This window comes from Motacilla alba, chromosome 4 (genome assembly GCF_015832195.1).
Source record: "Motacilla alba alba isolate MOTALB_02 chromosome 4, Motacilla_alba_V1.0_pri, whole genome shotgun sequence".
NCBI classification, from domain to species: Eukaryota; Metazoa; Chordata; class Aves; order Passeriformes; family Motacillidae; genus Motacilla; species Motacilla alba.
In genome coordinates, this window is record NC_052019.1 from 23,758,542 (window position 1) to 23,781,493 (window position 22,952).

Sequence of the window (22,952 nt, forward strand, 5' to 3'; positions counted from 1 at the left end):
GGTATCAGACTCCTGTGCTCCTTGTTTTCTTCTGTGTTTTTTTTTTTGTTTTGTTTTGTTTGTTGTTTTTTTTTAACTTTTCTAGACTTCACATGAGAACTGAAAAAGACATCTCCAAATAGGTGTTCAAAAATAAACCAACCGCAAAAAACCTTAAACCAATTTTCTAATTTTTCAGTTTACCTTAAAAAAATGCAAGAACTCAGTGATATTTGTGAAACAGTATTTCTGGCATGTCTCATTTTAAAGAATTCAAACCCAAGAATGATGAGATATGTTTTCCTCTGAAAGTAATCCCTAGCATTTCCAACCAATAAAGTCAACAAAGCTTCTTAATTTAATGGCAAAGTTTATTCATTTTTTAACAATTAAATGACAAAACATTTAAAATTTGCAGTTCAAAACATGCACATTCACCAAATGCCAAATGACATTTAACACTGCATAGAACTGAATGTGTTACTAAAAGAACTATTTAAAAAACACAGTGCATTTAACATCCAGTTAAAACTAAACCTGAGAAACTACCATAAACACCGAGTCAAAAAATCTTCATTCATGCAGCTTCATAATTTCCACAACAGTTTCAGCAGTAATGGCTTAGTGGAGCTGTAAAACCTCACTTCATCTTGAATGCAAATTTTGCTGTTTCAGACTGACCGCTTTCTGCAGCGGTTAATACATATCAAACACTGAAAATCAATCGTTATGAAAAATTATGTTGAAGTAGAAAACCAATATTAATGCATTTATGGCTTCTATGCTACATTAAAAAAACACCATAAAATATGACTTTTAAAAAAACAACAAACTTGTTCTGGTCACAGCTTTGCAATTACAAATCACACTCTACATGGAAATACTTTCATTTCATTGAGCACATCACTGCTCAAATGAGTAGTCCTTATACTCACACACAGTCCAGTTGAACACTATAAGAGTAGTGGTTTGCATAAGCAGGAACCAGGTTTGGAATGCTAAAATATTCCTTTGTTTAATAAAGATCTATTGGTTAACAGCAAGGAAACTGGGGGAGCGAGGGCAGAGAGGGGGAAGGAGAAACTCATTTGTTGAGTTTTGTAACCAGTGAAAACATCCAGTACCAAGGAAGCTGAACTGACAAACTCATTTGCTTACACAGCACTAGCTTCTCGATATATTATGAGCAGACTTTTAACAAAGGCATTAAAAAACAGGGATCAACAACCACCATGCATCGCCTCAGAACACTTAGAAATAGTGCCTCATGCAGACAGAATGATAAATTCATCAGAACTACAACTGCTTTTACACAACACACAAGAAAAAAAGGGAAAAACTTCTCTCCTTAAATTTAACACATATTCCAAATTACTCGTCATTCAAGATGGGTTCAAATGTCATGATACACATCTTAAGACACTTAATGCTTGTCTTTGTAACAAGGTGAATTTTATGGATGCATGTGGACATATAAGAATCTTCAGCTATCTCTTAGTGTTTCAAAATATTTTATCATTTTATACAAATAGAATGATGACTAAGTATAAATCTGTTGAAACTGCTTTGCAAAAATATGTGTAAAATTAGGAAATGGCAAGAAAAAATTCCAGATACAAATTTTCAATAGGTTTGTTAAAATTTGTTTCCAGTTACTCTTTTGAATAATTTCTATATATATGTATGTATATATTTAAAAATAATCAAGCAAAAGTATTTATATAAGATACCCGATTTTTAGTGGCACAGGTTCATCTTTTAGATGGAAATTTTTAATACTACCTTGCAGTGCCCATGAAAGAGATGGAAAAGTCCATGTGAACTCTCTATTTAACACACTTTTGAATTTTTGAACAGTAAGAACAGAGGCATTGTTATGAGCATTTCCACCTCAACTGTTCTTTTTTTCCTTTAAACAAACATCAGGAGAATCCCCTTATTTTAACAAAGGTATGACATACTAACAGGATGGAACTAGATTATATTACTGTGTACTTAACATGAAAATAAAGTGCATATTGTACACTTGGCCTGATTTAAAAATGGGCACACATAGATAAGATAATCCTGTATTTAAAATGGAATTGTATGAGCAATCAAAACCCACTGTATTTTGCCACATTTGTCTTTTTTTGCTATTTTTAAGAAGTGGTATCTTTCAACCACTAATTATAAGAAAAAGTACAAGACAGGGGAAAAATGCATCAGAAGTAGTAAAAAAATGCACTTTGTGAAATACTCCTTCAAATTCTGAAAAGATGTAAGCATGAAATGCTGTGATAAGATTATCTTACAAACCTTTAAATTAGTCTGAATTTAGGACCTTAGAGTTGTTTCAGTCATTTTCTTCCTTTTTAAGGTAATTAATTTGGGATGTACTGTGTATTGTTTTCTTCAAACTGTGTTATAATGTAAGACAGAATTTTATTTCATAGGAAGAATACGAGATCATGTAAATATCTCACTGTATATATTTCACAGTGTATTCTAATCTGTATCTGCACAATTAACAATTCAACCAATTAGAACAGAAAAAAAAATTGCCCATGAAGAGTCTACGTATAGATAATTTTATATGAATTAAGTACACAGAAAGATTATAAAGGAGCAACAGTGTCATGGTTAATTTCAGAAATGTTTTGAAGGTGGTCATTGTCCCTTGGATGACAGCAAAGAGGGATCCCCATTTTAGGAAAGGGGCATGCCCCTGAATTTTTTCTTGCCTTAGGTCAAGTGATTTGGCCCTCCCATATTGATCCATCTATTTATCTATGCCTGCAATGGCTTTTCTGAAGGCAGTTCTTGTCTGCATGACTGACTGGCAGTACTGTTTCTAGTTCCCTTTCTCCTTGTGCCTGCTGTTCAAAGATCACTCTGGGCTAGTGAGAGGAAGACACTGCATAGCACACATATGAAATGCAGACTGCCTTCCCACTGATACACCTTCCTTAATATGTACTTTCACACTGTGCCTTTTCTTGGTTTCTCTGTGTATTTTTAAGTTTCTCTTAGAATGGAGGATAAGAAACTTGGATAGTGAGATTAATTACGTGTTAAACATTTAGCCAGACGAAAAGCAAGGAGGTAAAGCCACCTTTAGTGCATGCCAAATGAAGGAGGGCAGAGAAAAGATGGGACTGGATGACTTGTTATGATTTGGAGAGCAAAGAGGAAGTACTTAATTTAACAGATCACTGGGGATATTGTTGTTCTGCTTTTCCATCTGGTTGATCTCCATTGAAAGGAAAAAAGAGATCTTTCCTATGCAATGCACAATAATTTACTTAACAGTAAAACCAACTGCTACTACAGAAAATTGTATTTTTAATGTAATTGTGGTGGCCTTTAAACCCAGAATTAAACATGGACTAAAGAGTGGCAACAATTAGCTAAATTTTAAAGTTCAAGTAGCCTTTCTTAGTTTGAAACCTGATGGTTGTTGGATGGTAAGTTGAGAAATACCAAGTATAACTACTTAAAGCATGTATCACAATGTTCTCATTTAACACCACCCTCTCTTTTTTTTTCCCCTCATACCAGGTGTGTATCTTTTTCTGCAGTCACTTCCTCTCCATTTTAATTAAAAGTGAGAGTATATAAGTATTCTGCATGACCAGTAAGTTGTAAAGAGACTGCTGCAATGTATTTCACACCTTTATAGGAAGTGACTTTAGTGCAAATAAACCAGTACATACCGCAGACTAGCGAAGGGCATGCTTTGCTCTGTATTTCAATGTATGCATTTCAAATAATCCTCGTATAAAAATGTTGAAAATTTGATTAATTTTAAAAAATAAGTTTAAACAAACTTTTTTTTGAACCTACAGTATAAGCAGATACAACTAAGCATCACAAAAATAATTAAGTTTGCTAAAGGGAAGTAAGGCAGAGCAATTCTTAAAAATTGAATGAAGTATTATGTGTACTCCATTATACAAGTTGGCAGCCATATTCAACATACACAATACTAAATGAAAATAAGGGGAAAGCTTGTATAAGGCCAAAGGTGCAAAGACTTGCAGTTTTGAAAGCAAATGCCAAAAAGGCCACTCAAATTAGACTCACTGTACCTTCTCCTCAAGAGTGGAGACTCAAGCATGCAGTTCTGAGATCAGGACTGGAGAGTGTTTCCTTTCAAATTGTTTCTAACAGAAAACATTTATGGAACTTCTTTGGCAAATGTTTTTAGATTAGTTTGACACAAACATCTATGAGCATCTTGACTCAAAATCTTTCTTAAAGAAGGTGAATTAACACCATTAAGATACTGAGTTTTTTTCAGCACTTGTTGAAATCAAAGGCTTGTTATCAAATGTATTTAAATATATTAACACTTAAAAACCTTCACAGATGCTAGTTGATCTGTACATTTAGCAATCTGACCACTGCCCTTCTAGTATATGACCAGTATTGATCATTTCATTGTATTTCATTGTAAAATAAGCAAGCTGGCAGGATACAAGGTAAATTCCAATCTGTTTACAAAGGCTAAGCAAATGCTCGTTAAAAATTTAGAGATGGTGTGTTACAGTATAGTTGCACAGTGCTTATGTCTACTGAATACACAAACCCAAACTTTATGGAACAAGACCATCATAGATCTTTCAATGTCTGGTAACTGGACCGTGGTCGTAGCTCCCAGCAAAGATCTAGTAGCCTGTCTCCCAAAAGTAAAAACGAAGGCCTAAATGTCCAGCTGTGTTCCTTCACCATTCCTCAGGCCTTTGCTTTGTGGTATCATAAGCTCTTATGACTTCAGACTGGGAAACAATTCCATTTTCATCTTGAGAAAAGGCGTAGCCATCTGCAGATATAAAGTGAAATAGAAACAAATTAAGTTTTGATCATTTTTATTTTTTTTACGTTTTAATAAAAGCAACTTAACAAAGGTGAATAGAGGGGAATAAACATCTTTTCAACAGTTAGTAAAATCTTGTGCCATTTCTTACAGAATTTGGCAGTTATTAAACAGCAGAAAGAGCTCTGCACAGTACCTTAGGTATGAAGGGCAACTTAACCACAGGCAAAGAATATGGTCTAATGGGTTTTTTGATACTGCAGTTTTGCTATAAATAAATGCAGTGAAAGGCAGAATTTTACTGCTGTGTATTAATGGATATTAATTTTTGTCAGTGAACACTTACGAAGCAAGTTTTGTTGCAAAGAGTCAGAGCGATACAAGTTCACATGGTTCTTCTTGAAAACATTCTTCAGTAGTTGGGCTCTTTCAGTTAAGCTAGAGAGAAAGTAGACATGTGAAAAATACTTACTTACTAATTACCCTATCCCTTTATGTTTGAGTCTGCTCAATGGGAATTAATTGTTAAATGAGAAGTGTCCACCCTCCTTTTTCTTTTTATATTGTGCCTGATGAATTATTAAGATGATGATTAAAAGCTTGCATGAGGACAGATTATTAAGTTCTGACCCCTGGTAATGATTTTTCTTGTCAGAGCGCAGGCAAAATATCTGCTTGGAACACTGCTGTGTGCTGACGACACAAATAAATGAATATTTTCAACCTTTGAGTGTGACTCCTTTAGAAACACACAATGTAAAGGGAAGGCACTGTCTTCCTTGATGTAGCACAGCTTGAATAGTGCCAAGATGAATTAGTCTTTTTTATCTTACATAGAAAGTATTCCCAGCCTCGACTGACAGAGTACCCCAAAGGGATGGGAAATGAGTGGAGGGAAAGCCACGTTCATGGTCATCAGCTGTGTATACAGAAACATTACTTCCATGAAAAGAGCTCTAGAAAAGAGCTTTCCCCAGGAAACTCTAGAAGGTGTTTTTCTGGAGATCGTACCCAAATTACAAACTACTATTGCTGCTAAGGTTGGCCACTTCAGCCCATCTCCTTCCTTCCCAGCACTACTGAGTTTGTTGTGTTGTTGTATACACACACTTGGGTACCTTTAGTGTGACCCAAGGTACTCCCCCATTTCAGCCCAAGTGGAAAACAGGAGCATTAAACATTTTTTAAATTGAGACTCAAGAGTCAGCTAAATGCTGCAAACTGTAGTGAAATGAGTAGCAAAGGTACTGGGTTTCCCTTCTGTCTTTATTACACTAAAGTTGTAATAGGAACAAATGTTACTAAATAAATACCAGGTAGATGAGGCATAGCTAAGAAAAAATACAAAATCTTACAGCTTTAATAACATATTAAATATGTGCAAGGGACTATACTAAAAAAAAACCAAAAAAAATCTTCTTCAGTGTCCTCTTGATTTGATGCTCACTGTGAATTACAGCCTGTGTTTCAAGAAATACCAACCTATCACTTAAACACTTCAAATGCTGAAAAATCCACCCCCCTCTCAATGTAAACTGGTCTAAAATTAGTTCAATTAAAAAAGAGATTAATCTTATGTATAATGTATGTATAATGGGAGTATACAGTGATTTGATATTGCTACAGTTTTGCTAGATTAGCAAAATTGTCTCTAGTGCAATGATGTAGTAAGAAAAACAGATTTCATACACCTAATGTTACCAAGTTTTGATTAGTCAAATTACTTTTTAATATTATTGTCAATTAGCTCAACAGACTTACCTTCCCAGGCTATCAACCAGACTAAGTGTTGCAAGGAAGGGAACTAGACTGCTTTCCTTACCAGATTACCATTCAAGCCACTAAAATAGAAACGTTCATTCTTTCTTAAGTGACTCTACACTTATATATGAAGCTGAATCACTGTTTAGAGGTAGAGAGACTAATGGTTTATCTCATCTTTCTGTTCCCCTCTAGCTGGTGATTAAAGCATATGGTGAAAGCTTGGCTTTTGTAAGTTGGAAAAGGAAAATAAACCTACTATTTCCACACCCATAGTGGAACGCTAACTGGAAAATCTGCAAGGTAAGTTGATAGGCAGGGGAAACTGCTTCTGTGGCCATGTTTTCAATGAAAAGATGGAATGAGACTTCCTTGTAAGAAAAAAAAAAATAGGTACCAATTCCAGGAAGGTAGTTGGCATCTGCTGACTGAATCAAGAATGGAGAGGCTGAAGTACTGAAACACATCTTACTCTCAGTGCTTTCCTAAGCTAACTCTCTGGGGATTTTTTTTTATCCTGCTTGCTCCTCTACACTGTGTAGGAGCCTTCTTTTTTAGTTTAGAGCTGTAAACTGTTTAACTGACATTAATAAAAAATTAGTGACTGAAATCTAAACCATAAGAATACAGAGAATGAATAAAAATGTAAAATTGGAGGCCAAGGAGGTGGAAGACTATGGGTACACTTAGTTATAGTTATCAGCTGCATCTCCTTTGCAATCCATCTGTGAAATCCTTATTAATGTGAGTTGAAATCAGAAAATGTCCATGAAATGTCTGACAGGTATTATTTTCTAATAAAAAATATCTATTTAAAACATTAGCATGCCTATTATACCATTCTTGGCGCCATCATTCCTTGCTTGTATTCCTGAATGGAATGTTCAGATTGAATCAGAGAATCACTAGGCTGGAAGAGACCTTCAAGATCATCAAGTCCAACCCATGCCCGAAGACCTCAACTAAACCATGGCACCAAGTGCCACATCCAGTCTCTGAACACATCCAGGGACGGTGACTCCACCACCTCCCCAGGCAGATCATTCCAGTACTTTATCCCTCCTTCTGTAAAAATCTTTTTCCTAACACCAACCTATATTTCCCTTGGCTCAGCTTGAGACTGTGTCCTCTGGTTCTGTCAGACGATGCCTGGAGAAAGAGAGCAACTCCCACCTGGCTGCAGCCACCTTTCACAAAGTTGTAGAGAGTGATAAGGTCACCCCTGAGTCTCCTTTTCTCCAGGCTAAACACCCCCAGCTCCCTCAACTGTTCCTCATAGGGTTTGTGTTCCAAGCCCCTCTCCAGCCTTGTTGCCTCCTCTGGATGTGCTTGATCGTCTCAACGTCCTTCCCAAACTGAGGGGCCAGAACTGGACACAGCACTCAAGGTGTGGCCTCACCAGTGCCAAGTACAGGGGAAGAATGACCTCCCTGCTCCTGCTGGCCACACTATTCTTGATACAGGCCTGGATGCTGTTGGCCTTCTTGGCCACCAGGGCACACTGCTGCTCACGTTCAGCAGCTGTCAACAAGTACACCCAGGTCCCTTTCTGCCTGGGCACTGTCCAGCCACACTGTCCCCAGCCTATAATGCTGCAGGGGGTTATTGTGGCCAAAATGCAGGACTCGGCACTTGGACTTATTAAACCTCATTGGACTCTGCCCATCCATCCAACCATTCCAGGTCTCTCTGCAGAGCCCTCCTACCTTTCAAAAGATGGACACATGCTCCCAGCTTAGCATCATCTGCAAATTTACAACGAAAGACTCAATCCAATCCCCTCATCCATGTTGTCAATAAAAATATTGGACAGAACTGAGGGACATCACTGGTGAACAGCCACCAGCTGGATGCAGCACCGTTCAGCACCACTCTCTGGGCCGGCCATCCAGCCAGTTCCTAACCCAGCACAGAGTGCTCCTGTCCAAGCCAGGGGCTGCAGCTTTTGCAGGAGTGTGCTGTGGGAGACAGTGTCAAAAGCCTTGCTGAAGTCCAAATACACAACATCCACAGCTTTTCCTGCATCTACCAGCCAGGTCACCTGGTCATAAAAGGAGACGAGGTTGGTCAAACATGACTTACCTCTCCTAAACCCCTTCTGGCTGGATCTGATACCCTGGCCATCCTGTGAGTGCTGTGTGATGACACTCAGCACAAACTGTTTCATGACCTTACCAGGTAATGAGGTCAGGCTAACTGGCCTATAATTACCAGGATCCTCCTTCCCACCCTTGTTGTGAATGGGTGTCACACTGGCCAGCTTCCAGCCATCTGGAACCTCACCAATGCACCAGGACTGTTGGTACATGATGGAGAGTGGCTTTGCAAGCTCATCTGCCAGCTCCCTCATCACCCTGGGGTGAATCCCATTTGGGCCCATGGATTTATGAACATCCAAGCAGCTCAGCAGCTCTCTGACTGCTTCCTCTTGGATAACAGGGGATCATTCTGCTCCCTGACACCAGCTGCCAACCCCGGAGGACAGCTGTCCTGAGGACAAGCTGTCTTCCCACGAAAGACTGAGGCAAAGAAGGCATTAAGCACTTCTGCCTTCTCCTCCTCTGCAGTTACTGAGTTCCCTCCCTCATCCAATAGAGAACAAAGGCTGGTCTTACCCTTTCTTTTGCCATTATTATATTTATATAAACATTTTTTTATTCTCCTTTGCAAAAGTTGCCAAATTAAGTTCGAACTGAGCTTTGGCCTCCCTATTTTTTTTTCCTACATGCTCTAGCAACCCCCTGAAATACTTCCTGAGAGACCTGACCCTCCTTCCAAAGATGATACATCCTCTTTTTATTCCTAAGTTCCTTCAAAACCTCATTTGCCCACCCAGGCTGGACATTTGCCTTGTCTACTCATCTTTTGGCACACAGGGACAGTCTGTTCCTGTGCCCTCAAGGTGTCTGTTTTGAAGCACACCCACCTTTCCTGGACTCCTTTGTTTCTAAGGGCTGCTTCCCAAGGAACTCTCTGAATAAGTCTCTTAAGTAGGCAAAAGTCTGCCCTCTGGAAGTCTTATTTATGTTCCTCCTCATTTCACCACATTTCATTGCTTAAATGCTAAGCAGTGAAAAGACTACCTTAAACTTTTACAAGAACATGAAGTATGCACATATCTTAGTTAATGTATAATGAAGTTTCTACTGCACAGATCTGATTGCTGGTAAAGAAAATACAAAATACATAGGAAATACACTTGAGAAAAGTGCTTTCAGCTATTCAAGTATTAAATTCTGTTCCTTTTCTATACTTCAAATACTGTGGGCTCTCTATTATAAATCACCCTCTTGCCATTCAAAAGCATATTTAAGTATCTACATGTGAAGCCAAGAAAACATGGTTTCATAATTACCAATGTTAGATCACAGTAACTAAATGCTTGTGCTCATTATGTGTACCTATATGGACAAGCAGAGTATTAACTATTTTTGAACATGAAATGTATACCTTTACAGGCAATTAGACACAGTTATATAAAAAAAATTATTATTTTATTAATTCCTGTAACCCTCACAGTAAAGAATTTCTTCCTAGTATCTAAACTAAACCTACTCTTTTTCAGTCCTATCACTACATGCCCTTATAAAATCTCCTGGCTTTCTTGTAGGTCCCCTTCCCAGTAAACATTCAGATACACACTGATTACAACAGCTGTCCAATACAAGAATCCTGACCTGTTATCTGTGGAAGCTGAGACTTCTATTTTGTGTTGTAGTATTTCTAAGATGGGGGTGGACAGAGAGGAAAAGTTTCTGAGTTATCTTTCTCACTATTTCTCAGTTATCTTTTAATCAGGCAGTGATTTAATTTAGGTTATTTTGGCATTTAATGAGAACAGAATTTTCTGCTATAAAAGAAAAAGGTACTCCCACATATATGCACACACTAGAATAAGAACGTCTCATGTACACATCTTAAACAAATGTAGAGGATATTCCTCACCCATTTAACTACTTACTCTGTACTGGTAACTAATTAATCTGAGCTTCTGCAATTTAAGAGACTCAACAGTGTTTACAAAAGTTGAATCAAATTTTTTGTAGATGCAAGTAAGTCAGTTCATCAGACCGTTTCTTTAACAATGAATACTTTCTCCATAAAAAGTAAACTTTTGGCTCTATCACTTGAATTTTAATACATTAAAAAAGTAAGTGAGGGAATAAAATCTTGAGAGATATAGAGCTGTGTAACATCCAGTGATTTGCATATATGGTGGATGCTTGTATCCTTCGGAAATACTGGTCTAAAAGTAACTTTGTGGAGAAAAATTACATCTAAGAAAGATATTGTGGCAGGTAACTAAACAGCTGTCAGGGAGCCCTCATAACTATTTAACTGTGGGATAAAAAGATAATTACAAAAGCGGTGGTGAAAACACCAAGTTCATTTTGCCTATATAAGAAAGGATTTGGAAGACATGCTGTGTGTAGAATAAGGGAAAAGCATCCTGCCTAGACAACTGAAGTTAAAGTAGCTGAATTGGGAATACAAGGGAAGTCTTGGGAATGCAAGTATGAAATACTAAAAAGGTAGGTTACCTTACATTTTTCTATACCCACAAGATGTTCCCCTTTTAGCACCATCCAGTACTAATGTCTGCTTTCTCTTCTGCAACTCATTCTTCTATAGCTTTTGCTCTTTGCAAAAGAGGACAGAACATACATTGCTTCAAAACTCACTGACAGATGAGTGGGTTAATTTGGAGGAAGATACTGCCCTCAACCTGCTTGAATGACCACTGCCACTTGAGAAAAGCATCTGAAACAATCAATTTACATCACCTTTAAAAGCAAGAGAAATTACTCTTGCAAGCAATGGTTAGGTCTTGCAGTGATGAAGGAAAAGTAAGCTTGAAGTAGGAGTTGCCACCAACTAGGGGATTCTACAGCACTTCCAGTGGAAAGCTGCTGCTACACAGACAGCTGATAGAGCCTGAGAGGAGACTGCATGCAGGTATGTCCTCTTCTCTAGCCACCACACTAGACTAGGTAGTCTAGTGCTCCATGGGTGGCAGGATGAGCTTCCAGGCCTCTTGGAACCCCAGTTCCTTGTTACCAGGAAAGATGAACCCAGCTAGAGACAAAACATTCTTGTGAAAGCTCTCATGCAAGCTGGATACTGCCCCATTAAAAATGATGGTTATCACCTTGGTATCTGATGTAATTCGATCTCAACCTGGTAAACCCTAGTAAACTGATTCCCACTGAACTAGAAGAGGGATATAATAAGATTGCTGAAGTATCTTTATGAGCAAAGGGTACTTTCTGAAAATTGAACCTATACTAAGTGGCTGTGTTTTTTCTGGTCTCTTTCTGTGCATAGCTTGGTAGGAAAAAAGTCTTCTTGGCTATGCTTTTTGCCATGAAGATACTAAAAGAACAGCAGTCCAAATAAAAGAAAGAACAGGAAAATCAAGTATCAGCAGTTTTGGCTTTTTTTAGACTTCACAAAACTCATGAAAATGAACACAAGAAAAGAAAGCTCTAGTTCAGCCAGATGGCACTAATGAATTGGAAGGGGGGGAGAGGGGGATTTTGTCATCTCATACATTCAGCGAGTGCTTGCTACAAGTTCAGCTTGTAAAAAGTCTTAAATATTTTAGTGAGTGCACACCTTTATGCTGAGTTTACATGTAGAAAATGTCCAATTGTTCAGTTTTACCTTCTCCCTTTTCAAATTATTTGCCTGGCCCATGAAGGACGATGTAACAAGGGAATTCTTGTGGAGCCTTAAGTTAAAAATTTTACTTAATTCATATAGGTTAATCAAATTAGTTTGTTCTGGACTGGAGTTAAATAGAAAAGCAGCTTGTTCTATTCAATTTCAGAAAATACTGGACACATTTTTTGTTTTTCCCTATGCTACTGAGCAGCTTTTATAGAATTTAATTTTTGTTTTTGTGCTTAGGCCCTGTTTATGGCTATACTAGAAAATTATGCAGATTTAAACTCATTTTGTTCTAACCCGTCTTCTTTTTTTTTTTTGTGAATTAATTGTTAACACAGGCAAAAGTCACAGAATTAAAATTGCACCTCAAACTTGTTCTATACATAAGAACCAGAAACCAGTCAGCTACAAAGAAACACATCAGTTAAAGCTTTAGGTAAAAACCTCTATGTAAGCCTATGAAAAAGCACGCAGGCTCAGTAGACCTGAAGGTCCTTCACAGATGCTTTTCATTTGTACGGCTTTTGAAAAATAACCTTTTGTATTTGATACATGTATAAAGCTAAAAATATTTAGCTTTGTTTTTTAAGACAATGTTCTACAGTTTTTTACTGTACCTCTTGCCATGCACAACTGCCCCAGGATCCTCAGACTTTGCTTCCAACTCCTGAACTTCATCTACCAGTGTCTTGTAAGTAGCTCTCTTTACTCTGTAATACATACAAAGTACTGCTAGACTTACTCTTCTTGAAAGTAGAACAACAGACAGTTTTAATGCTTATATAAATATTCAATTTATAAATCCATTTCCCCCAACTTAAACCTAAGATTTACAAGGAGAAATATCAAAAAAACAAATCTAAAGAATGTATTTTATCATCTGTTTTTGCAAATTAGAAACAAAAAATATTTATAAATAAAACTCTACAATTATTGAAACATTTAAAATAGTAATAACTCTTGTAATAAAGTTTTTAAAAAACAAAGAAGGTAAAAAAGAATTTTATATAATCACCAGAATTGATTTTAATTTCTTTTTTTATTATATTAATAATTAGAAAGCACATTTAACAGTCAGTACTCTCTTCTGTAAACATTTCTGTACTCACACTTTGTATACTATATCAAGAAGTAAAGCTGTCATAGGAATGCACAGAAGTCCCATCCAAAACACTCCAGAGCTGAACATCATAGCTGCCTGAAGAGAAAATGCACAAAACGCGATGTCATGACAAGAACTAGCAAAAAAAAAAAATCTTAGAATTATCAAGTAGTTTGTGGAAGCTATCAAAAGCGAATTTAAATGAATCATTCTAGTCTATGACTACTGTGAAATAGAACTTGAACTCTTTTCTAAAATCCCCTGAGTTGCAACATGAATCCAGTAGAGAGTAAGCACTATTTCATGTCAAGAAGCTGGTAGAAACATACACTGCTAAGCTCTTTGCATGAGGGAATCACCCTCCACAATGCTGCTCTATACCACTGATTGCAGGCTTTTCCATTAAAATCAGATTTATCAAAAATCCACCCTTTTCCAACTTTCTCAATACATTATGAGCATAGGTTTTCAATTTGCAATTGACTCTAACATGATATAACAGTTTCTGACCCTTCATTTGGATACTGGACACTGTTAACAATTATCCTGCAATATAACCTGGATCAAAGTTTTCTCCCACACAACTCGCTGTACCACAGCTCCCACACTGCCACAGACTCCTGTTAAACAGATTGCTTAAAAATGAGAAATAAGGAAACAACTATTTATGCAATTTTGAAAATATGCAACATATTGTTAAATGAAGATCGAACACATTAATTAATACATGGTGAAATATCTGAAAAATCACATAATTGTTTTTATCTGTGTATTTATTTTTTCTGTACACCACTATATGTAATATATAGGAATTTCTTCTGTTCACAACTTGGTCTGTAGAAATACTAAAAACTAAAACATATTGAATGGCCAAAACAAACATCACAATATATGGACATCAAAGAAAAAATGTCATTACCTTTGTAATTCACGCTTAAATGTCTACAGCGACAATATTATGGGTGCAAAGAGTATGATAAATACTTACTGAAGCATGTTACTGCAGGTTTGAATTGCAGTCAGTATTAGAAATATTTTTATAATGTAATTTGATTGTAGAGAGGCTGAAAGTAACTCACTACACAACAGTAGTGTAGTGTAGTTTCCAATCCTTTGTGTCATTACTTGGAGACTAATTTCTTTCACAGATTAAGCCTCAGTATGTAAAATAAGTAAGCCTAAATTTTACTAGCTTTAAGCAGCTGACAAACAGTAGATAGTTTGCAGTAGCTGAAGTCTAATTTCTTAACATGCATACATGAACATTTAAGAATTATACTCAATATGTTGATATATGAAAAAAGAAGGGAATTATTTTCAGAAAAAACCCTAATTCTCCTATAAGCAAAAAGTTCAATTTGCCTTGTTTTTGTATCCAAATTCCTAATGACATTGATTCTTTGGAAAGCATTAGATTGTACTTTAAAAATGTGGTAACCTACCCATGGATATGTTAAAAGGACATAGATATTACCCTGAGATGCTACTAACTACTTCTGTCAACAGCTGCCAGCAAAGGTGTAAACCCTGAGCAGAGGCAGGTTCAAAACAAAACAATTCATATTTTCAAAAAGGGAAAAAAAGAGAAAATTTTGTATCAGGAGGAAATGTATTAGAGAAAAATATATTAGCAGTCACTTCACAAGCAAAACCTGACTTTTGACATATCTGATGAAATACTAATTTTCTAAAACAGGAGCTAATAGGAAATGTCTATCATAAATGCATTTTGCAAGACATTTTATAATTAAGTAGCAATTAGATAGTTCTCTTAAAAACAAGAAAAAAGCGTAATAATACAACTTGAACTAATTACGATTATTACTTCCTATTATTACTTCCTATTATTAACAACATTTTTTTATTTATAAGAACATAGCAAAGAGCTGTTCTTGTGTTAGCCACCCGGTATTAAATGTTTGCTGGTGAAACAGCAAAAGTGATAATGTAGGTCTTAGGATGTTAATTCTGACCATTGTAATGCTAACTATGAACGAAGGAACAACTGGCGCCTACTATTCACTCCATCCAGCCTTTGGCTTTACAAATGAACAACATGAATTGAGGTAAAAAAAAAAAGTTTTTCTGCGTCATATTTGAAAGCCTGTCAGATTTTTTTTCTTTTACAGAGTTAATCCAAACCTAAAAGATTTAAAGCCGACATTCGCATTAAAGACAGAGGCCCTCTTTGTATTTTTTGGATGAAGAGGGGAAAAAAATAAAATCCCACAGAGGTATTTCCTTCCTTTCTGTACAAGAAAGCTCCCCCCTCACTCTGTAGAAAACATTTTTGTCTCTAACTTTTCACATCTCTCTACACATAGGCAGGTCATCTGGGAAATGGCAAACCAATCCCTTTCAGACAATGGCACTAACAGGAGCAGCCTGTTCTGGGGACGGACTCTGGCTGCCTCTGTTTGTGGTTTACAAATTGTTCCTAATGTGAGAGATTTGTGGTCTATGCCAAGTCTTCTCCCTTTAGGCCTTGTGAAACCAAATGGAATCTGCCACAAAAGTGGCTCCCAGGGGAATTCAGAAGTAATCCAAAATGAGAGCTGGGAAGCCCAGTTTATTGTAGGACTTACAAATCCTGCAGGGAAGAGAAATAATTTGTTGTATGTGTAGTTCATGCTCAATATTAAGACTTTCTAGAATAAATTAACATTTTTTTCAAGTTTGGATTTTATATAGGTTCTCATTTTTCAAAAAAGAAAAAATTGCTGAGGAATACTCCTTTTCATGATTTAGTGGCAGCCAAGAAATCCTGGCTGCAAAACATTTTTAAAGCACTGCTGAAGATGTAGTGTTAGGAAATTACATGTCAGAGTGAACAGAGAATATTCGCTTTTTCCTCATTATGAAATGATCTGCCAAAACAGCTGGCTCAGAATTTAAGAAGCCTTTAAAAATAAGAAGAGAAAGATGAAAACAGTGGTAAAATTCTTGCTGCAGAAAAGCTTACCCTTTTCAGTTTATCTATTTCAAGTATCATCTAGGTACACATCTCCTTCCTGTAAACTACAAGCTATAAAATACCTCAACAGCATCAAACCAGCGAAAGTTTCTCTTTTCAACCTTCTGAAAAAACTTCATTAGTAGTAGTTATGTGCATGTGTTTGCCTTCATATATGTCAAAGTACTTACTGTTGTAGTACTAAAAGAGATCTGCATTAACTTCCAGTGCAATGAAGTTCCTACAAGGAAGTTTGTGTATTGCCTCTAGTCTTTCTTTGCTATGTAGAGTTTAAAAAACATCTTTTAGCGCCTTTTAATTAGGAACTGTGTTAGTCAGAATTGCAAAGAATTAAGTTCCTCTCTGTTAGGATCTCTGGTTATTAGGTATATTAACCAAGACAGACCACTGGAAGCAGAGAAGATAAACTGGGCAGTTCAAAGATCAGCTCTGCTGTTCCTGTTTGAGAGAATGAGAATGTAACTACTGAATATGGAGAAGGATCTTTGAAGTAGGTCTGGGAATAGCAGATTCTGGCTCATGAGTACATGTCTGCTACTAGACCAAGTACAATTAAATGTGAAGGTTTGAGGAGTCAAAATGGAAGCTACCTATGGGGAATTAAACGGAATAATAAAAACCCCTTAGACAAATACTTTTGATTCCTGAAGTGAAAGACGAAAACTTTAAATTATTAAATAGTTAAAATATGTTAGTATCATAATGGTAACATAATTTTAGGCTCCTAGGTGAGGACGGATGACTAAAATGGATATATTTTATGTGATGAACTCTGACTAACTTAAAAAAATCATCAATAAATCATTTTTTTAAAAAAAAGTAATAATATTCTCCACAAACGTACACTGAAACTTTTTTCCCCTATACAAGATGTTCACATAGGTATAGAAAGGAAGACATACAGACTACTGATTGTTGTTTTGTAAAGACTCACAGGTCTTAAAAGACAAGCTGGGAAAACTTGGAAGGGGGATGACAATGTGCTAAAACTGTAGGATAATGGCTATAGGGGCCTTCTGCTGAGGATGGGCTTGAGAAATATTTTGGTCTATGAAAGATAAGTCTAGCTTTTATTGTTGAATTATTTCAATGTTCTTGAAAATTTAGCACACCAGTTATTCCCTCCGAAATGGAAACACAGAATTTGGATGATATTTTAATCCAAACTGGTAAAAAAGCAGTGTAACAGCAAAACCAAACCAAACCAAAAACCCCAAAAAACAAAAAACCAACAACTACCCCAGATATTAGCCATTGCAGAATGACTATGTTCCACAAGTTTTGTGATAATGAAGTGAGAATTGATAGACTTTGGTATTTGCTTACCATACAGAGCTCAAAGCAATTTTCTGAAATACAGATTACCAACTCAGTTATCTGCCAGGTTCCCTTAAAAGCATGGCACAGTAATTCTTTTGTTTGAAGGAATTTAGAGAAATCATTACTTCCCAAAGTTTAGGGGTGTTATTTATAACTCTCCCGGCTAACACCGAGGAAAAGCACTATATCAATTTTTCTTAAATATACAACCATTTAAATTTATTTATTATGCTTTATTCTGCAAAAGTTATTAAAAATACTCAGCTGTTTTTTAAAAGTGCAAGAGACAAGTATCCATTAATTGCACCTTTTACAGCTGGAGGGACAACACAGCAGGGTAAAAAAGCTCTAAGATCCTCACAGAGAAGCTGTTGATGTATGGGCTGGATGAAGGACTGTGAGATACACTGAAAATGGGCTGAATGGCAGCTGGTGATCAGTGTCAGGCTGGCTGGGGGCCAGTAACTTAAAGTACACTCCAGGGACCAATACTAGGTCCAGTTTCATTTAACATCTTCATTAAAGATCTGGATGAGAGGCAAAGCGTACCCTCAGGAAGTTTTCTAATGACACAAAATGGGGGAAGGAGTGGCAAATGCAGTAGAGGATTGTGCTGCCATCCAGAGAAACCTCAAAGGGCTGAAGAAATGGGCTGACAGGAACTTCGTGCAGTTGAACAAGGAGGAATACAAAATCCTGCACATGGGAATGAACAACCCCAGGCAGGAGAATATCCTGGGGCCACCCAGCTGGAAAGCAGCTTGGCAGAAAAGGACATGGTCCCAATGGACACCAAGTTGAAAATGAGCCAGAAATGGGCCCTTGTGACAAAGAAAGTGAATGGTATCTTTCGGCTTCATTAGACACAGTATTGCCAGCAGAGGGGAAGGCAGGTCCCCTCTACTCAGCACTGATGAGGCTACACCTAGGGAAGTCTCCAGTTCTGGGCTCCCCAGTACAAGAAGGACAAACTGAAAGACATACATTAGTCCAATGTCCTGAAGTGTCTCTCATACAGGAGAGAAATGTGAGATAGTTGGGACTACAGCCTAAGAGAAGGCTTAGGGGGATCTCTGACCCTGAGTGGAGGATGCAAAGACAGAGCCAGGCTACTTCCAGTGAAGCCCTGTCATGGCACAAGACGCAAGAAGTGCAAACTAGAACTTGAATTTGAACATCAGGAGAACCTTTCTTACTGTGAGGGTGACTGAACAGGGACACAGGTTGCTCAGAAATGTTGTAGTGTCTCCATCCTCGGTAACACTCAAAAGCTGTCTGGACACAGCCCGGGGCAACTCAGTGTCGTGTCGGAAGCATCAGACCAGATGAGCTAACTCCAGAGACCTGTTCTACTGTTCTATGATTGTATTCTATCCTAAATACTTTGCTTTGTAGGCTTTGCTGTACATTAGACTAAAACCAATTCCAACTTTTGGATCAAATTTTAGACAAACATCTTATTAGAGAAGATCTTTTCATTAGACACCAAAGTATCTACATTTTCAAAAAAATTGTTTGGAGTTTTTGTGTAAAAAACCCCAATGTAGTAAAGGCATTAAAGGATGCATATCTAATATTTTAATAAGCATGATTTCATATAAGCATATTGATATTTGGCATAATATAGAGAGAAGCAATATTTAAGAAACCCATGCTGTCAATACAGTATATTCTAATACACCTTTTCTACACAGTGCAGCTAAATCTTCCCAAAAGAAATATTACTGTTTTTCACAAGACTTCTGAAAACCTCAATCAAATGATCTTAAATTCTGTAAAATACATGCTTCTACCTTAACTCCAATTTCCGCCAGTAGTTTTATAAATCCCCTGGGTCAGACAGAGCAGAAACAGATGGTGCTCTGGAGAACTTTACAGTGCATTGTCTACAGTACGACAATAAATTAAAAACTTCTGTGGATACTGAACTTTTGCTTTAGTATCCATGTCATACTTCTTATTCAAGTAAAGTATTATTATTCTAAGCTATCTTATCAATCATATAGGTGTAAAAAAAAGAGGCCTAACAATTCAGAGCACAAAACAGTAACAAGGAGCATACTTGTGTGAAATATACAACAGATTAATTTGTTTTTCACTCCTCCTCAATTACACGTTTGCAACTCAGACCATAACCAGATTTTTTCATGAAAAAGATAATCATATTAGTTTAGAAATGTATGTATTTTTATAATTTAAAAATTAGTCTGCTTTTTTTTTTAAAGAGGACTTAAAGGAAAGGAAGCCCTATTAACTGCAAGGATGGAAGCACTAATGGAAGGTTCTTGCAGCTTTACAGCCTACTGACAAATGAATGGAGGCTGCCCTTATTAAGTGATATAAGTTTCAGAAATTTCATTAGTTCAAGCAATTATTGCAAAAGGACTACACAGATATAAAAACATAAAACAATTTAATCACAGCTTCATTTATTTGTGCAGTCATTATACATGATATGACAAAACATGGACAACAGGAAACTTCTGGCAATTCCCTGAAGATTAAAAATCCATTTTGTTCAGTATCACAGAATAGTTTTCTGTGTATTGAAGAGTTTCAAAGAAAAAAGAAAATACACCTGCAAAGCATTTATCAAATATGAACAGACTTGGCATTTACTTTAAAAAACTTATGCAAACTTCATCTGGCTTAAACAGAAAAAACTGTAAGTTGTTTAAAATATTTTGAAAGTATATTTAAATTATCTATTTGTCAATATTATATATAGAAGTATCAACCTAATTTACATCAATGTAGTAGAAAGACAAACCCAGGCAGTTGATTTTTTTCAAGTCTGCAATAAAAATTTTCTTCTATTCTGAAGTGACACCTTTTTTTGAAATTAAATGCAACTTTTTTAATGCAATGGGTCAAAACATACAGTGTTAAAACTAACCAAAGAATGCCTACTAAGAATTTTATGTTGCTTTTTCCCCTTTCTTTCCTGTGCATCTGTATTTAAAAGCACAGTCTTTACTAGTAAAATATTAAAAAAATATTCCATTCCAAAGTTCCTTGTTCACATGCTTCCATACTACACAGTACTGACAGAAAGCAAATGCATGAAATAAACATTCCTGCAGATGTAATGTAAATTTTAATATAATAAAAATATCCTCTGTATGCTGTTATATTATTTTAATATAATAAAAATATCCTCTGTATGCTACAGAGGATGCAAAGTTGTTATAAAATCAATGAAAGCTTTTGAAATGTTTTTGGTATTTCTCTCTCTTAAGCTGTGCATCCCCATTCTTTCTCACAGAAATAGTGTTTTGCTACTACCACCAAAATCTTCCTTGCAGAAAAGGTATTTTAATATTTTGTTATAAATAGATGAAAGTTAAATTCCTAGTTTTTTAGGATCTTTGTCTAAGACTAGAATATAGTCCCTAATTCTTAGAATAAACTCAAAGAAAGGAATTTTTAAATGAGTGATTTTGAAGTACAATCAAAATAATATGAAAGTAAACAGTAAGTTCCACTTAATTAATTATATTTATGTCTTGTTTCTACTAAAAGTCTCATGAAGTTGATTTGCTACAGTACCTGAACTAGCTCCACATACTATACTACATAATTAATTACTTAGGTTATCACCCCTTTTTATCAAATATCCTTCCTCAGTTTTATGGCCTATTTTTCCATTTTCTTCAGCTTTATAAAGCCCATTGCTTCTCTCGTAGTTTTCATCCATTTTTCCTTCTAGCCTGTGTCTGCCAAAGAACAATGGTGAACTGACAGTTTTCATCTGAACATCATCAATCAGGGAAAATGAATGAAGTTTTCTTCACTTGGAACTTTAGTTCTTTAAGAAAAAAAAAAACCCACAACTGGAATAGAAACTGTTTTAAGGTTGGCAAGATATAATGGTTTCAGAATTTTAATATGGAAAGCTACTATAACTCAGACACCTCCTATCAATCTCTAACAGATAATCAGCTACAGTACTACCAGTTACTCATATCAGAAGACCTGTGCCAGGATACCTTACTTATGTAAGTCAAAAGTCAAATTGCAACTATTCTGGTGCCCTACCTGTTTGACAACAAGTTATCACTGCTTACAGGACTTAGGACTACTGTACCATGGAGAGCCATGTAGTTCCCACACTGTGAGAAATAATACTGTACAGGTGGATGAGTTGGCCTAGTGCAGATCTACCAGTCTTGAAAAACCAGAAAACAAAGGTCTTGATGCCAGAATTGTCTCAGCATGCTAGATGAACTGGACATTTTAGATCAAGGCGGGGAAGGGGGCCTGTGTGTTTTTGTTCTGGGAAAACTCAGAGCAGAAGAGAGAGATAGAAAAATACGCTTGATTATACTATTAGGAACATGCCAAGGAAAGGGGTCTAGTGGCCTACACAACAGATTAAAATTGCTGTAACTGTCATAATTTTTCATTTTACTATATTTTCTTTTAGAGCACGGCACTCTGCAATCTCTCTTTCTGTGATACCAACATACAGCAACCTATATGTAAAGCCAACTTTAATTATCTTCTGTATAATTGGAACAATACGCAAAATGATGGTAACAATTAGTGTAAAAAGTCAGAAAAACTTGCAAAAATGTGTGATATATTTGTTTCTTTGTTCAGTAAGTGACTGGATGATGCTTGGATAGTAAAAGATGAGCACAAACCAACAACTCTTATGCTTTAACTCTGGGCCACTAGCTTTGGTGCTCAAACATAAGAGTATTAGCAGCATGAACTGACTTTTCTTCTGTTACAACTCAATTTTTTCTCGAGTCATTACCTTGCTGTGTTCTCCACTGAAATACATTTATCAGAGTTGAATATTTTATAGGAATGGATACAAAAAAAGAGTTTCAAAATATTTAGATTAAAACCTTCCTCTGCATCCAATGAATGAGTTTTCCATCACCTCCCTATGCTTTTTCTCTCCCCTTCAAGAACGCTAGAATTTTATTTTCTTGGAACAGAAGCAGGAACAAGCAGGAAGAATCTTACTATTTTCATGACATTATTATGAAGAAAGACTGAATCCTTACAAGAATGTTTCATTAATTGATTTCCTATCTCAAAGAAGACATGAAAAATATGTTTGTAGAAGACATCATCTAGCTGGAACTTAATTGTTTTATTGTCAAGAATATTATGTCAAGAATACAGACTGGAAAGACTATAAACCTACTAAGAATTGTTACCATCTCTAAGAAGAAAGACAATACCTTTAAACTTTCTAAGGACTTTAGTTATGTAACCCACAACTATTTATCCTTATAAATCTAAAGTTTATTTAAAAGGGGGCATTTTTATGAACACATTTGGGGAAAAAATGTGCATGAAAGTCCCCTTCAGCATAATTTACCAGCTCATAC

At 36.3% G+C, this 22,952-nt stretch overlaps 1 protein-coding gene across 6 annotated transcripts in view; it reads right to left on the reverse strand.

The window, feature by feature from the left end:
- Positions 1 to 332: 332 nt before the first annotated feature.
- The window catches only part of ATP8A1 (ATPase phospholipid transporting 8A1), a 100,879-nt gene continuing 78,259 nt past the window's right edge, over positions 333 to 22,952 (reverse strand). For all 6 annotated transcript variants that reach the window (XM_038134320.1, XM_038134321.1, XM_038134319.1 and 3 more), the window contains 4 exons: positions 13,318 to 13,406; positions 12,826 to 12,918; positions 5,124 to 5,215; positions 333 to 4,783 (listed from right to left, as the gene is read on the reverse strand). In XM_038134320.1, the coding sequence (XP_037990248.1) occupies positions 4,686 to 4,783; positions 5,124 to 5,215; positions 12,826 to 12,918; positions 13,318 to 13,406 (372 nt within the window). In that variant the 3' untranslated portion in view covers positions 333 to 4,685. The remainder of the gene's footprint in view (positions 4,784 to 5,123; positions 5,216 to 12,825; positions 12,919 to 13,317; positions 13,407 to 22,952) is intronic.